General features: G+C 41.2%; 1 protein-coding gene across 1 annotated transcript in view; it reads right to left on the reverse strand.

Annotated features, from left to right (window-relative positions):
* The window catches only part of LOC124555280 (ATP synthase mitochondrial F1 complex assembly factor 1), a 65,295-nt gene that overhangs the window by 30,607 nt on the left and 16,289 nt on the right, over positions 1-18,399 (reverse strand). Inside the window, exon 3 of the mRNA XM_047129152.1 lies at positions 17,587-17,649. Within this exon, the coding sequence (XP_046985108.1) occupies positions 17,587-17,649 (63 nt within the window). The remainder of the gene's footprint in view (positions 1-17,586; positions 17,650-18,399) is intronic.

Consider the following 18,399-nt stretch of genomic DNA (forward strand, 5'->3'; position numbering starts at 1 on the left):
TTACTAGAAGTTTACTTTTAACAGTGTCACTCCGTTTGCTGGAAATTTTGCCTCAACTGTGCACGGAAGTCTAAGAAGTGGAGTCACTGAACCAACTGCTCAAATCAATTATAACATTATGTTAACACTTCTGTTATGAAACTGATTTTACTGGGCTTTGTTCTTCCATTCTTTACTTACAAACATCACTCTCATTCACATCTGCAAATTAAAATGCAGGTGGTCAACAGAATATTTTATTGCAGTTAAGCTGAAATACAACAACAACGCAGTCACAAAGATACTAAGGATGCATTTTTGTTTATGTTTTAACGTGGAGCTGCCAGCACAATCATTAGAACTCAGACAGAAGCTCAATTTTTACGCAATGGAAATACAAAACTGTAATGCTTCATATACACTCCTGGAAATTGAAATAAGAACACCGTGAATTCATTGTCCCAGGAAGGGGAAACTTTATTGACACATTCCTGGGGTCAGATACATCACATGATCACACTGACAGAACCACAGGCACATAGACACAGGCAACAGAGCATGCACAATGTCGGCACTAGTACAGTGTATATCCACCTTTCGCAGCAATGCAGGCTGCTATTCTCCCATGGAGACGATCGTAGAGATGCTGGATGTAGTCCTGTGGAACGGCTTGCCATGCCATTTCCACCTGGCGCCTCAGTTGGACCAGCGTTCGTGCTGGACGTGCAGACCGCGTGAGACGACGCTTCATCCAGTCCCAAACATGCTCAATGGGGGACAGATCCAGAGATCTTGCTGGCCAGGGTAGTTGACGTACACCTTCTAGAGCACGTTGGGTGGCACGGGATACATGCGGACGTGCATTGTCCTGTTGGAACAGCAAGTTCCCTTGCCGGTCTAGGAATAACGATGGGTTCGATGACGGTTTGGATGTACCGTGCACTATTCAGTGTCCCCTCGACGATCACCAGTGGTGTACGGCCAGTGTAGGAGATCGCTCCGCACACCATGATGCCGGGTGTTGGCCCTGTGTGCCTCGGTCGTATGCAGTCCTGATTGTGGCGCTCACCTGCACGGCGCCAAACACGCATACGACCATCATTGGCGCCAAGCCAGAAGCGACTCTCATCGCTGAAGACGACACGTCTCCATTCGTCCCTCCATTCACACCTGTCGCGACACCACTGGAGGCGGGCTGCACGATGTTGGGGCGTGAGCGGAAGACGGCCTAACGGTGTGCGGGACCGTAGCCCAGCTTCATGGAGACGGTTGCGAATGGTCCTCGCCGATACCCCAGGAGCAACAGTGTCCCTAATTTGCTGGGAAGTGGCGGTGCGGTCCCCTATGCCACTGCGTAGGATCCTACGGTCTTGGCGTGCATCCGTGCGTCGCTGTGGTCCGGTCCCAGGTCGACGGGCATGTGCACCTTCCGCCGACCACTGGCGACAACATCGATGTACTGTGGAGACCTCACGCCCCACGTGTTGAGCAATTCGGCGGTACGTCCACCCGGCCTCCCGCATGCCCACTATACCCCCTCGCTCAAAGTCCGTCAACTGCACATACGGTTCACGTCCACGCTGTCGCGGCATGCTACCAGTGTTAAAGACTGCGATGGAGCTCCGTATGCCACGGCAAACTGGCTGACACTGACGGCGGCGGTGCACAAATGCTGCGCAGCTAGCGCCATTCGACGGCCAACACCGCGGTTCCTGGTGTGTCCGCTGTGCCATGCGTGTGATCATTGCTTGTACAGCCCTCTCGCAGTGTCCGGAGCAAGTATGGTGGGTCTGACACACCGGTGTCAATGTGTTCTTTTTTCCATTTCCAGGAGTGTATAAAACTATCTCAATTTACGTAAATTTAGAATACTGTAGCTTAAATGAGGGTGCCTGGATCAACCTGTGAGTTGGCCTCTTGAATATTGAAAACCTTCCATTACTTCTAGGTTTCAACAGAATTCTTAGTACTTTGCAAAAGTTTAATAGCCTGCAGCATACTAACTTAGAAAGTCATATCAAATTACACTTCTTTGAAATGTTGTTTCAAGCATTTCATTTCTGTTACACCCCACTTCTTTTAAAAAAAGAAAGAAGTTGTAATAACTCTTACAACAGATGGAATGATGTTGAAGATATATACTTATTAGCACGCGAAACTTCTTCAGACACACTACAAAGGAAGGTTCAAATGGCTCTGAGCACTATGGGACTTAACGTCTGAGGTCATCAGTCCCCTAGACTTAGAACTACTTAAACCTGACTAACCTAAGGACACCTCACTCATCCATGCCCAAGACAGGATTCGAACCTGCGACCGTAGCAGCAGCGCGGTTCCAGACTGACGCGACTAGAACCGCTCAGCCACCGCAGCCAGCCAAAGGAAGGAAAAGAAAGATTAGGGTTCAACATCCCACTAAAGAGGTCATTAGAGGCAGCATGCAAACTCACTTGGAAATTTTTGTTATATTGTGTTAGACCATGGGATACCTGGATGGTTGGAACAGAGATGAATCTTCCTCCAACTGAAAGCAAGTATTAAACTTTAACCATTGCACCATTTCATTCTGCCTGATACACAGCCGTCTTGTAGCACATACTATTATGAGACACAAGGAATGAGGTTGCGAATTTAAACTATACTTAACACCTGCATGCATTCCTTTACTTCTTGACTCTCCAATCCTATATCAGTAGAAATAGGAATATCATCATCATCATCATCATCATTATCATTATTATTATTAACAATAATGTCCTCACTTGCCTTTAACACCATTTCATTATGATGTAAATGGTCCCATAGGGTCATTGTTGAAGGTTGTATTTCATTTGTTGTGCTGTGTTTAAATTACCATAATCATTGCACATAAAGGGTCAAGAAGCAATTTTTGGTCCTTACACAACTCCTCCATAGAGGAATTTCATTTGTTAAAGTATTTATCTGTGCACTGCCTCAGTATCTCACTTTTAATGCAGTAAGTGGAAGCACAAAACAGTACAAACTTGGTTTGTTGCCAATATTACAAAGAGGTAGTGAAGTGCACACTTACCTCTTAGCACACACTTATGGACTTTTTGTGCAAGTTGAAGATTACTTATTTTTTCTCCCTATTACACCCTTCTGAAAATGGCTCAGAAGCAGTGTGCAGACAGTACTTGTTTGCCATCAGCATTTGGTAAATTCACTGGATATGAAGTCAAAGTGAAAAATTAATGCCCTGGTACAAATGAAACATCAATATCATAGGTATTCTGTCTTTTGTGTGTCTATAATAATGTAAATAAAATGTCAACATGATCTGGGGAATAGTTTTGTTTCCAAGGTTTTTAATGTAGCCATGTGTGTGTGTGTGTGTGTGTGTGTGTGTGTGTGTGTGTGGGTGGGTGGGTGGGTGGGTGGGTGGGTGTGTGGGTGGGTGGGTGGCGGGAGGGGGGGGGGGGGTGCGTACGTGCACACACATATGATGGTGGTGGTGTTATTAAGGGTTAGCTTGCACAACACTGAGGTCATCAGCATATGTACAAAATTGTTTTTGGTCGAATGAGCCCAGAACTTGTAAAAACTTTGTGTCAGTATCTCAAATCAGCATTAATACTCTGCACATGAAGTGTCTCTTAGATGTATGCAGCTCCCAAAAATAAATAAATAACCAAACAGGTAAGAGCCAGTCACTATATTACATAAAATGTCTGGGTGCAAACACACACACACACACACACACACACACACACACACACACACACACACTCTCTCTCTCTCTCTCTCTCTCTCTCTCTCTCTCTCTGACATGCCTAAAATCTTAGAGAATTTTTGTAAAATTAAACATGCAGATGTATGTAGCTTGTTGATCATGCAACACGTAAGATGAAACCTCAATACAGTGGCACTTTCAGTCTCCTAATGTTTTTAGAGTTCTGACAATTGACAAAAGTTTAAAATACAAACTACATTCCTCCTGTCATTACCTCAAATTGCAGGCAAGACCTCAATTAAACTAAGGGTATCCAGTCTGACAATGTCTAAAATACTATCAGTTAAAATGTGTTTCACTGAAGAGAGTATGTTTACAAGCATTACAAATAGTTGGTTCCATACATTAAAGCAGAACGACCAAAACGCAAGCACATAAAAAGAAATTTCAGCTGCTCTTCATGGCTGGATGGAGGTTGATTGTGGTCTTGTGGGCTTCATACGTTGCAGCTTTATCTCACTCACAGCCAGTCAAGCACTTACACATGAGTATCACTATAAAGACGGCCAGCACAGCAGTAGTGTGCAGGGGGCACTGCCCTATCGTCAGTTCCGCATAGGGCTTCTCACTACTGTATTCACTATTTCATTTCCCTGGTTCCTCACACAGCAAGTTACCCAACAGACTGCCACTACCTTTGCTAGCTGATGTAACTGGTACATGGCGATCTGGATTCTACAGACAGTTTTGGTTGCTAAGTACAAGTACTGGTGGAACTATACACCATTTATGAAATCAGACTAAATAAAAAATTTCGTGTCTCTATTACATCTTAACTGCTCCAGTGTCTAAAGGATTTTACAGTGTTTAGTGTTCAAGGTAGTAAATTCCTTCAGGAAATAAGTCCAGAACATATTATCACAGAAAATGACTGCACAGTTTAGGTTATCACCTTTCTTCGACCCATCTGTGTACATAATGTTAAAATCATTGTTCTCACTTAAATTGTCATTTTTTAAATATAAAGCACAGGACTTATCAAACTTCATTAAGTTTAAAAATATCCTGGGTCTTTTAAATAACCAGAAATGAAAACTAATCCAGTACTAAGCTAGAACCCTTGTGCTTGTGACATCTAAGTCTGTCAGAGTCTGGAGTGTTCAAGTCATAAATGTCCACGCATAATGTGGATGTCACACATATAAGTGCTGCATACACAGATGGGCAACAGACTGACATGCAGGTGACCAGCAGCTCAATGAAATGGAATGTAATTTGTAGCCACTTCACATGAGGAAGAAGCTGCTGCAGCCTCAATGCAGAGGTTGCAAATGAAGTTTATTCTCTGCATCCAGAAGCTAACCTAATGCCCTCATGATAGACTGCATCTAACATCTCTAGATGTGACAATAGTGCAGATCAATATATGCTACAACTGTAACAGATGTGGGTATGAACAAAGTTTCTATAATTGCAACAGAGGTTTTCTGCCTGCCTCCCAGTTTTGGCATTCAGGCATTTTAATATGTCAGTTATTCCTACTGATCTAGCTGTAAGGCCTTTCAATTATGGTGGCCAAGCAAGTCTCACTAAAATGAAAAGCGCATTAAGAGGGATAGGACGTCAAACGGGCCGACTTGGAGCAGGAGAGGCACCACAGGACATTACAATTTCCACTGTCTATACTTTTACAAATAAATTTATAAAACTTTGTCAGCATGACGAGGAAGGATTCAGAATTCACACTCTTAGCAGTGGAAGTTCGAAAACATAACGAAATAATTTTTTTTACATGTGAAATTTAATCATTTTTTTCACTTACTAATGGCAGCATTTGTTGCCATAGGTACAGTTTTCTTCATAAGCAAGACAGATTCTTCCATGAATTTTGCACAGCATAATAACCATACTTAAAGGTGTATGACACTAGAATTTTCCAAATCTATTAAAAACTGTGGTAAAAATTGAGGTAATGAACTACAAAATTTGTGTTTTATCTAAACATGAAGTTTAAAATACAACAACTCATTCGTTTTTTCATAAATTAAATAAATTCTAGAGTTTCATACACCTGTAAGTATGGTATGTATGCTGTGCAAAATTCATTGAAGAATCTCTCTAACTTATGAAGAAAAGTGTACCTACAGCAACAAATGCAGCCATTAGTAACTGAAAAAATGATGAAATTTTGCACATAAAAAAATTTATTTTGTTATGTTTTCTAACTTCCACTGCAATGGGTGTGAATCCTGAATCCTTCCTGGTGATGCTGACAAAGTTTTATGAATTTATTTGTAAAAGTATAGACACTGGAGATTAAAATGTTCTGTGATGTCTCTCCTGCTCCAAGTCGGCCCGTTTGACGTCCTACAGGCAAGAGGGATACTAAAAACACAATGTGAGCAACTGAAATTGATGCACACATTTTTGTCTGCAGAAAACTTGAAATCAGTATTCTCTGCACATTTATTTGGCCTCTTGAGTGTCGGCTGAAGTTAATGACAAGTAGTTGCAAGACAGAGTATGGGCAGAAAATAGAAAAACCTTCCCCATACAGAAATAACTAAACAAGACTTTTGTTACGGATGAAATACTATTGCATGAAACAGCAAAAAGGGTAACAAGTAAAATAATGCCTTGCAGACAACATTATTCTGCAAAAAATGCTCTGAGTAGATGCACCCTATTCTGTACATAAAATACCTATCATTTAGGAAGGATCACATGAAAAATCGGAGGTGCCAGTGGAATCAACAGTTGTGCAGCAACAATCCTGCCCTCACTTTAGGAGATGCTCAAGATAGCTTCACTCCTGGAACTGGGATATTGACCTAAGCAAGTTAAGAAGTTCTAGGAGGATTTCTCTTGATTTGGGACTCAGCTGCTGCAGCAGCAGCAGCAACAGTGGTATTTCATACAGAATCTGTCTGGGTCAGACTCTGAGTTCTTTGCTACAAACAAGGCAGATTCCAACTCCCTCATGGAAAATGAGTGATTATAAACCTGTGTAGTGGACTTTCTAAATCTGGTCTCCCATTCTTCACAGCTACACAATGATATTTGCAGGTAGAATCTTATCTTGTGGTAAACATTACAGTATAAAAATAATCCATCACTATCTGCACAATAATGTTTGGCAATGCTGTAAGTACACAATTTTGCTGCACAGCTGCTACTGTAATACTACCCTTCCTTCCATATCAAATTCAGAAACTCTTGTCATGACTCCTTTCTACATTCTTTAATTTTTCACTGAGCCTTTGCCCTTGCTATGACAAAGACTGACAGGTCATAATATAGCAAGCTGGAACTACACCACCTGCTATGATTGCACTCCTGCTAACAATTAATATTTTTCTTTACTGATTTTTCATTTATTTATGCAGTCAATACGAAATATGTACCTGAATCTACCAAAACATAAATCAGACTTTGCCTCATCTGCATTTATCATTCAGGTTATTATTTTCAATGCTCTGATCCCATTAGTGTATCTAGTTTCACTAGAAACCAGGTTAATAAATGATATTATGCACGGAACTTGTGGGAAATGCCAATTTCAGACAGTGATTGAGAACACACATATTATTCTTTGGTCGATTGGCCAGAGTTGCGTCATTATTTCTACTTTTAGTTCTAGTTTGACAGTTCTCTGCTTACTTTGATTATCAAGCGCCATTCTGATCAATCTACATCTACATCTACATCCATACTCCGCAAGCCACCTGACGGTGTGTGGCGGAGGGTACCTTGAGTACCTCTATCGGTTCTCCCTTCTATTCCAGTCTCGTATTGTTCATGGAAAGAAAGATTGTCGGTATGCCTCTGTGTGGGCTCGAATCTCTCTGATTTTATCCTCTTGGTCTCTTCGAGAGATATACGTAGGAGGGAGCAGTATACTGCTTGACTCCTCGGTGAAGGTATGTTCTCAAAACTTCAACAAAACCCCGTACCAAGCTACTGAGCGTCTCTCTTGCAGAGTCTTCCACTGGAGTTTATCTATCACCTCAGTAATGCTTTCGCGATTACTAAATGATCCTGTAACGAAGCGCACTGCTCTCTGTTGGATCTTCTCTACCTCTTCTATCAACCCTATCTAGTACAGATCCCACCCTGGTGAGCAATATTCAAGTGGGCAAACAAGTGTACTGTAGCCTACTTCCTTTGTTTTTGGACTGCATTTCCTTATGATTCTTCCAATGAATCTCAGTCTGGCATCTGCTTTACCAAGGATTAATTTTATATGGTCATTCCATTTTAAATCACTCCTAATGCCTACTCCCAGATAATTTATGGAATTAACTTCTTCCAGTTGCTTACCTGCTATGTTGTAGCTAAACAATAAAGGATCTTTCTTTCTATGTATTCGCAGCACATTACACTCGTCTACATTGAGATTCAATTGCCATTCCCTGCACCATGCATCAATTTGTTGCAGATCCTCTTGCATTTCAGTACAATTTTCCATTGTTACAGCCTCTCGATATACTACAGCATCATCCGCAAAAAGCTTCAGTGAACTTCCAATGTTGTCCACAAGGTCATTTATAAATATTGTGAATAGCAACGGTCCTACAACACTCCCCTGCGGCACACCTAAAATCACTCTTACTTCGGAAGACTTCTCTCCATTGAGAATGACATGCTGCGTTCTGTTATCTAGGAACTCTTCAATCCAATCACACAATTGGTCTGATAGTCCATATGCTCTTACTTTGTTCATTAAACGACTGTTTGGAACTGTATCAAATGCCTTGTGGAAGTCAAGAAACACGGAATCTACCTGGGAACCCGTGTCTATGGCCCTCTGAGTCTTGTGGACAAATAGCGCGAACTGGGTTTCACACGATTGTCTTTTTCGAAACCCATGCTCATTCCTACAGAGTAGACTTCTAGTCTCCAGAAAAGTAATTATAGTCGAACATAATACATGTTCCAAAATTCTACAATCAAGTAATTAAATCTTTTTAACTCAAGTTTGTGTGTGTTTCTGCATATTTATGACTGAAATGATGGACGCTGTCTATAAATTGGTGACCCCAAAATTACAAAAGACAGGAGACACCTGAAGCAATGTACAGAGTGAAACAGTTACTTCGCATTGTGATGTTGCGTGAAGTCAGATACAAGGGCAGTCCTTATGCCTAGAAGAGGACCTGCAGAAGCAAATTAGGGATCTGCAAAATCGAGATGAGATGAATTTATACGAACAGGTGTTGAATATGACAGACAGTTTGCCCACTGAGTCTAATGTGGTTTCCACTATGAAGATATAAACACAAACACCAGCATTCCTGTCGGAGAAGCGTGAGCTGTGGTTCACAATGCTGGATTTGGTGTTTATACAAAATAGCATTACTAGCAATTATTCCATGTTTCCTGTAGAGGTTAACAGCTTTGATGCCCAAGCTGTCAACATGGTGTTGGATATTATGTTGAAAACACCCTCACTTGAAGGAGACACTAGTCAGACGGATTTGTTGAACCAACAAATGCAACAAGTAATTCAGATCAAGTGTATCAGCAATAGAACACCCTCTCTGAGGATCACTGTGGAAGAGGAAGCAATGTGAGATTTAACACTACAGCACATACGGCTAATACAACTATCACTTTCAGTGAAAATGGCAGTGGTGACGTGTGGGAAGTGTGATATCAATTCTGTTCTTGCAGTTGCAGACAAGGTGCACACTATAGTGGAGCAAACAAGTACCTCAGCAGCGAAACAGGTAGTAGCGACGTCAACACTTGGGATACTGCAGCTATACGACATGAGCAACAGACGAACATGAATAAGCAGTTCAGAAGTCTGAAATGAATAAGTGGACCCGCACAAGAAAAGGTAAAGAAGAGGGGTATCCACCCAGTCATCAGAATCAAACAGACGGCCATGGTGATCAGGCCACAAGATGCACATCTTGCTTTGAATTTCCAGGCCCCAGCAGCCTACAGTAGGCACAACCGGTCATAAAGTTCCACAAAGGTGCGAAAGCATTGATGAGGGAGTTGCCACTACTCCCGCAGATGCCAACAGCAATGTTATCAGAAATAGCCAAGACCCAGCACTCACAATCGGCCACGTTATTTGCATCAGATCAACCACATCCACACATACAGCAAAGCAAGTGTGCTTGCTGACATTATCATGCCATTTGTATGTAAAAGACAGGAACACAGATCAGTGCTACCTTACTAATTCGGGCTCAGATACAAAGATGGACTGCAGTGGTGAGTGCACCCTCAACCTACAGCAGTTAACAACTCACCCATCACAACTTACGGTCAGTGTGAATTGACAGTGGACCTGGGCTTTGTTAGAAAGCTCAAATAAAGGTTCGCACTGGCAGGTGGTAGAGAACTGCTATTAGGTGCAGACTTCATACCCCACCAAGGACTGGAAAAGTTAAGAATGGTATGAATTAAGGTGTACAGTGAAGTGGTAATAGGTACTACAGGCAGAAGTGCTAAAAATTCCATGGCCTCACTGAGTAGTTTGGTTGGTACATAAGCTAGACAAGAGGTTGTCAGCCACTTCACAGAAAGTATTGCATACCATGGTGCATCACATTAAGACAACACCCAGCCAACCAGTTTCTAGACGGCCACAAAGACTAGCACCCAACCATTTCTCAATAGCAAAAGCAGAATTTGAAGAGATCATATGAAGATCCCACAGCCCACAGGCATCACTATTACACCTAGCTAAAAAGAAAGACAGCATCTGGAGGCCCTGTAGAGGTTACCGCAATCTAAATCCACAAACAATCCCCATCTGCTTTCCCATTTCTACCATAAGGGGTTTCATGAACGTTTTAGCCAGAGCTACAATATTCAGTGTGGTGGATTGTAAGGAGGCTTATAACCAGGCTCAAGTTGCAGAAGAAAATATTCCTGTCATAATAATGCCTTTTAGTCTTTTCAGATACCTATCATGCCATTTGGTTTAAAGAATGCAGCTCAGTCACGGCAGAGGTTCGTAGAGAAATACTAAGGGGCTCGGATTTCTGCTTCAACTACCTTGATGATATTTTGATATTTTCAAAGACAGCTGAATAACAAAACAAACACCTTAAGGCAATGTTTGACAGTATATATAAATATAGCCTGGTGACAAATGAGGAAAAAAGTGTTCTGCGTCAAAAACAAATTGACATTTCTTGGTCATACTGTCTCAGCTGCCAGTATTTGTCCTCTCTAAGAAAATATAGAGGTCATTAAGACCCTTCCTCTGCTGATGTATTGCCAGAAATTAAAAAGATTCCTGGGGATTGTCAACTTTTACCAGTGTCGTATATCCAGTGCACCAGAATGCTGCAGATTTATACAGCCCTTAAACCAGAAATTGGAGCATCTACTGCAAAGATGGTTTATGGAGAGATGCTGCACCTGTTCTCAGAGACTTTTTTTCCGGGAAAATCAATGCAGATTATGGTATCTTATGCTATTCATACCATGCTGTGCCAGTCCACGTATAGAAGTTGGTGGTAGCCCGTGTGATTTCACTGCCAATCTGCAGCTGGCTCCATGACACACCCTCCTCATTCCATGCGGCCAGTGTTGCCACAGAACAAATATAAAGGATGCTGCACAAAAGTCTAGTCTGGCAGTCAGTTCAGTTCTGCCTATGTAGGCCATGCGTTGTCATTCAGTATCTGTTGTTATTGTAGATATTGAACTGGCCTCTCTCAAGGACTTACTTTGGGCTGCACTCTGGACTTGTTGCTATTCAAGTTAAATAAAAGAAGTTTCTTAAACACTATGTGTGCACCTTATTATTTTGTGCGCTGTCTCTGTACCCACTAACTCCTTAGGATCTACCATTGGGACAAACAAACACAAATGGAACCAGGGCTATATGCTGCAACATGTCAAGCTCTTTCTGCTTAGCAAGAGCAACAAGAGACAAATTTCAACTTATCTGTGCAGTCAGCACAAAAATTTCATCTTCAGCACAAAAATTTCATCTCCAGCACTAACAATCTGAGTATCAATGGACAAAGTTCAAGAGCATTATACAATATGCTGAAGCAGGTACATGCTGACCAAAATTGTGAGGGATGGAAAAGACCTGCCGTGATTTGACACCCATGTCAGAAAATTGCTTTGAAAGGAAAGAAAGCATCACTTCACAGATAAACAAAAATTAAACAAAGCCAAAATTACTGTAGGGAGAACCATGAGTGAAGTTTCAACGAATTTGAAAGTAAAATTCTGTCTAACAACTTGACAGAAAATCCTAAGAAGCTTTGGTCTTATGCTAAATCAATAAATGGATCGAAGCCAGCCATCTGTCCAGACACTGTGATGAAATGGGATTGAAACAGAGGATGACACAGAAGAGATTGAAATACTAAATGTCTTTTTCCAAAACTGTTTCACAGATTAAGATCACACTGTAGTTCCTTCTTTAAATCATTGTATGAATGACAAAAAGACAAATATCAAAATACATAACCAAGGGATACAAAAACGACTGACATCGCTCAACAGAGAAAAGGCCACTGGACCTAACAGGATACCAGTTCGATTCTACACAGAATATATAAAAGAATTTCCTCCCCTTACAGAAACAGTGTACCATAGGCCTCTAGAGGAGAGGTGTTTCCCTAAAGATTGAAAAAAGCGAGACTCATTCCCACTTTCAAGAATGGTCATCCAACCGAAGCACCAAACTACAGGCCTATATGTCTGATGTCAGCAGAGCTTTGGAACATGTTTTATGTTTTCATATTATGACATTTCTGGAGACCAAAAATCTCCTCTTTAGGAATCAACATGGGTTCCAAAAACAACAATCCTATGAAACTCCTTGCTCTGTTCATCCACAAGCCCGAGAAAACAGTAGATACAGATGCCCAGATAGTTACTGTGTCCTTGACTTCCAGGAGGCATTTGATACAGTTCTGCACTGCCACCTAATGAACAATATACGAGCGTATAGGACATCAGACGAACTGTGTGACCATACTGAAGCATCTCTAGCAAACAGATCATGGTATGCCACCCTGAACGGAGGGAAGTCTTCAGACTTGAAAGTAACTTTGGGTGTGTCCCAAGGGAGTGTTGCAGGACCATTACTTTTCACAATAAATAAAAATGACCTAGTACGTAATGTCAGAAGTTCCATGAGACTTTTCTTGGATGATACTGTTGTATCCAGAGAAGTCACAATGCTAGAAAATTGTAGCAAAATGCAGCAAGACCTGCAGAGGATCGATGCTTGGTGCAGGGAGTAGCAATTGACCCTCAATATATATGTAATATACTGTGAACGTATAGAGAGAAAGATCCTATGCTGTTTGATTGCACGACTGCACATAATCACTGTAAGCAGCTACTTCCATAAAATATCTAAAAGTATGCATACGGAGTGATTTAAAGGGGAACGACTACACAAAATTAATCGCAGCTAAGGCAAATGCCAGACAGATTCATTGGAAGAATTCTCAGGAAATGTAGTCCATCACTAAAGGAAATAGCTTACAAAACACTCATTTGACCAATACTTGAACATTGCTAGTCAGTCTATTTTCTGTACCAGACAGCATTAATAAAGGAAATAGAGAAGCTCCAAAGAAGAGCAGCACGTTTCATTATAGGTTCATTTCATAAGCATGAAAGCATCATGGACACGCTCAGTCAACACCAGTGGCAGATGCTGCAAGAGTGGTTTTCTGCATCACGGTTTGGTCTACTGTTAAACTTCTGAGAGCGTACGCTGATAGAAGAGTCAACCAATATACTGCTTTCTCCTATGGATAAATTCGGAAAAGACCATGAAGATAAAATCAGCGAGATCTGAGCCCACATGCAGTATTACAAGCACTAGTCCTTCTCACAAACAACATGTGAATAGAACAAGAAAAGGGGCAAATGACACTGGTACACAAGGTCCTTCTGACAAACACAGTAAGGTGTTTTGCAGGGTATAGATGGAGGTACATACAGCATACTGTGATGATATGCATTATGTGAATAGCCACAGTACGAACTTTTTAGAGTGAGTGGTGAAGATAGTGTGGCTGGAGTGGAACGTCTCACCGATGAACACAGCAACATTGTCTTTCATTCTCTCTCCTGTAGTGGGCAAAGCCTCTTAGCACAGGAGTGTTAGATTCCTTAAGGAGTAGGCACATGCCGATGGTCTTTCCACTGCTACAAGTTTTAGCTCCTCTGTGTAACTTCTGAATCCATTGACGTTCCTCTGTGGGATAGGATCCATTTATTGATAAGGATTTTTTCCTTCTTTTCTCTCTGACTTGGTGAAGTGAATCTGCCACTATTGGGAACAGTGGGGGATTTCATGGTTCATCCATATACTGAGAACGGCTTTTCTTTTCCTTTCGTTTCTCCTGTACGTTTCTCCAACCGTCTGTACAATTGTTAAAGAAAAACTTCCATAATTAACAGTTCAATGAAGTGACTTGATACAGCCTTAGGAATTTTTATGAACTGTAAATTTGCCATCACCTGTAAAATTTATTCTTTACTTTGTACAGGTTTCAGTTGTAGTGACCATCTTCTCAGATAAGAAAAAGCTGCACATTACATGCTCACACAATTCAGATTCCCATCTGACAAGTTGAAAACTATCACAATCCTAAAATGTTTAGAGAACCCCATGTAACAGGACACAATTTCAGTACCATCACAAAACTGACTTCACTATGATTCACAGTTTACAGCATCAAATGCCTATGTCTCATAATACCAGTAGACTGTAAGCTGCAACAAAATGTTGGAAAAAGTGGGAAAGTTTATCAATTCATCCCACCTCCCCTCCCACCCAATCCCCCATCAAATTTCAGATGTAATGTCTAGTCACTTTGCATTCTTGATTTTGTTTTCCTATTGAAAAATTGGAGTTCCATTAGTACACACTGCAAGATTTTTTAAAACAATTCCTCATGAAATGCCACATGAAATTTTCTAAGAGTCACGAAGCCTTTTCATGTCAGTTTGCTTTTTTTTTTTACTGAGGCTAAAATAATACACTGAGATGGAAATTTAAAAAATTCTGTTTAATATAGATGAATCTGACTTATAAAAAGGGTGTAAAAATGGTGTGTACAAAATTTTTGAGTTTTTAGAGAAAATACAAAGAAACCCTTTTTATATCCAAAAATATCACAGGCACGCCATTTCCTTGCTAGCGTTCACTGAAGGTTTTGACACTAGTGACATTTAGGAATGGTGTTTAAACTGCCATATGATGAATACGGTTTTTGAGATGCTGCTAAAAATGTAATTTGTTAACATTAATGCATAACTGGCGTCTACATTCTAATGAGTGTCGAACATGCTCAAAACAGCCAGGTGTTTCATGAATAATGGCTGTAGTTTCAGCCAAACATGCAACAAGCTCTTCTGGAGTGTGTATTTATGTCTCATACACCAAACGCTTCATCTCTCGCCACAAAAAGAATTCCACTGGAGGTCAGCAACATCTCTAAAACAATATTTATCACACAGCAACTTGAATATCACTAATGTCAAAACCTTCATGGAACCCTAGAGGGTAAACAGAGCACCTATGGCATTTTTGTCACATAACAAACTGTTTTTTTTTATATCCTCTAAATTGGCTGGCTCTGAACACTATGGAACTCAACTTCTGAGGTCATTAGTTCCCTATAACTTAGAACTACGTAAACCTAACTAACCTAAGGACATCACACACATCCATGCCCGAGGCAGGATTCGAACCTGCGACCGTAGCGGTCCCGCGGTTCCAGACTGCAGCGCCAGAACCGCACGGCCACTTTTATATCCTCTAAACACTAAGATATTGTGCACATAGTATTCTAACCTACCTGGAATGCCAAGCGCATTAAAGTGCTTGCTTCCAGGACACTGGGAGGCACACCATCGCTCTATTAACTCTGCCTTGTGGATTAATGATGGGGGCTGGTGTGTTGGCCAGCCTGAATGTGGTTTTTGGATGGTTTTCAACATCCATCTAGGTAAATACCAGGCTGCTCCCTACATCCCACATCAGACGCACAATGTACAAACACTTCAAAACATAATGTCACACTAGATCATGCAATTACACTAGATCAAGACAGAATAGGTACTATGATTCCACCATCCCCCCTGCCCCCACCCACTCCTTCACCCAGCAAACGTGTCACAGCTGAAGTTTTCCTGGCAGATTAAAACTGTGTGCCAGACCGAGACTCAAAAGCGGGGCCTTTGCCATTCGTGGGCAAGTGCTCTACCATCTGAGCTACCAAGCACTACTCACGGCCCGTCCTCACAGCTCTACTTCCACCAGTACCTTTGTCTCCTACCTTCCAAACTTCACAGAAGCTCTCCTGTGAACCTTGCAGAACTAGCACTCCTGGAAGAAAGGATGTTGCAGAGACATGGCTTAGCCACAGCCTGGGGCATGTTTCCAGAATGAGATTTTCACTCTGCAGTGGAGTGCGCATTGATATGAAACTTTCCTAGCAAATTAAAACTTACCCGCGAAAGGCAAAAGTCCTGAGTTCGAATCTCGGTCCGGCACACAGTTTTAATCTGCCAGGAAAGTTTTATATCAGCGCACACTCCGCTGCAGAGTGAAAATCTCATTCTGGAAATATGCCCCAGGCTGTGGCTAAGCCATGTCTCTGCAATATGCTTTCTTCCAGGAGTGCTAGTTCTGCAAGGTTCGCAGGAGAGCTTCTGTGAAGTTTGGAAAGTAGGAGATGAAGGTACTGGTGGAAGCAGAGCAGTGAAGACAGGCTGTGACTCGTGCTTGGGTAGCTCAGATGGTAGAGCACTTGCCCGCGAAAGGCAAAGGTCCTGAGTTCGAGTCTCGGTCTGGCACATAGTTTTAATCTGCCAGGAAAGTTTCATATCAGCACACACTCCACTGCAGAGTGAAAATCTCATTCTGTGGCACAGCTGGTTTGAACATGTTCATGTGAGCTGATGCTTCTCCCACCCTGAGATCAACGGGCATGGTTATATGTCTCTCAGTCTCGCTGTAGCAATCATCCATTGAAGTCCTTCCACAGAAAATGCAAAGTGTTCTGACAGAGCAAAAAGTTAACCTCAATTTTCATAAGAAACTTGCATAAATTACTACAGAGGCTCATGGCAGTTATGTATGGAAGCGGATGATTATCGGAACACAAGTTTTTGAGTGGTTCAAAAGGTTTAAGGAAGGACATGAAACGATTGTATATGATCTCCATACTGGACGAGCTCCAACATCAAAATCAGAAAACAACATTAACAAAATTGATAAACTGATCCCTTAAAATCATTCTCAAAGATCACAGTCAATCAACATTATTACATTGAGAATCTGACTGCCATTCGTAAATGAGTGAACAGACATTCTACATGTGGAACACCAAATCCTGGATGCTTCACCAAGACAATTTAACCATTCCATCCTGCCTTGTCTGCAAAGGTGTCCTTTGTGAAATATGGCATCACCAGGTTGGACCACCCCATCCTATTCACTCCACCTGGCCCCCTATGACTTTTTTAGGTCAAACTGGCACTTAAAGGGAAAAGATCTGACAGTGTGGAAGCTTTGTTAGCAAAACCAAACTTCCAGCGCTGCTAGGAACAATGGAAAATTTGTATGAAGCATTGAATGGCTTGGTGAGGAGAGCACACTGAAAGTGATAAATTTCATAATGCCACACATTGTAAGGTTGGTTCTCCATTAAACTCAAAAAGAATCATACCAGTCCAAAACTGGTATTGGCTAGAATCAGGGCACCACAGAGAAAGGCAGTAAGACCTTTTTTACTGCACTGGAGTCTACATTACATAGCATTGTCTTTTTCTAGAAACTTTCTGCAATGAATTTATACTCTTTATCTAGGGAATGTCATTCAAACAGTACTCATACACATGTTTTTTTAAAAGTATTTTTGAAGAAAGAATACTATTATTATTGCTATACTTACATGCTTCACTTCATCTGCAGTTTTGTTCTCAATTAATTCCATTTTCATAATATCGGATAATTTCTGGAACAACAGATTTTTTACTGTTAAAAAAAGTAAACAAGTGGAGATCTCTGAAAGTGTTGAATACTCAACAATATTGATGTACATACTGCAGAAAGATATAACTATGTAAATACTGGTTCCAATAGAGAGAGAAAACATTGTGTGATAAAATACACTATTCAGGTGTGAAAGTCTTAACACGTTAATTGTTTGAACAGAAATCAATATTAAACTATCCTCCTTCACATGTATAACTGGTCCCAAAAGTTGTAAGAGTTGAAATCAGTTATCACACACACAATTTGAGCCAGACATGCATCCTTATTATGGTTTGACATGTATCAGACATGCCCCACGATGGCTCTTTGTGAAACTTGTGCAATTTTATACCATCACTGACTGATAAACTAATAGAAAGTTCTCCAAAGAGATGATAAAGGTCAAGAACATTTGTGTTTCTACATCTACCTGCAGCCTGGAAGTTAGTCACACAATTCACCGAAATATAAGTTTTCACGAATTATTACTTTGTTACAGTTTAAATGTATGATAGTGCTTTTTAGTCTACTGTAAAAGTAGGTTGATGTTCCACTGGGATTACTGCACTAGGAAATCCAGTAAAACGTAAGATGAGGCTCTCACACAGAGTTGTAGGTTATGGAGTCAAGACAAGAGAATCACGGAACAGGGAAGAAAAATTAATGCGACTTGGGTGGAACTAGAAATGGCACGTTTTGACGGGAGAATGGGAGCTGGGAAAAGGTGACA

Source organism: Schistocerca americana, chromosome X (assembly GCF_021461395.2).
Source record: "Schistocerca americana isolate TAMUIC-IGC-003095 chromosome X, iqSchAmer2.1, whole genome shotgun sequence".
Taxonomy (NCBI): domain Eukaryota; kingdom Metazoa; phylum Arthropoda; class Insecta; order Orthoptera; family Acrididae; genus Schistocerca; species Schistocerca americana.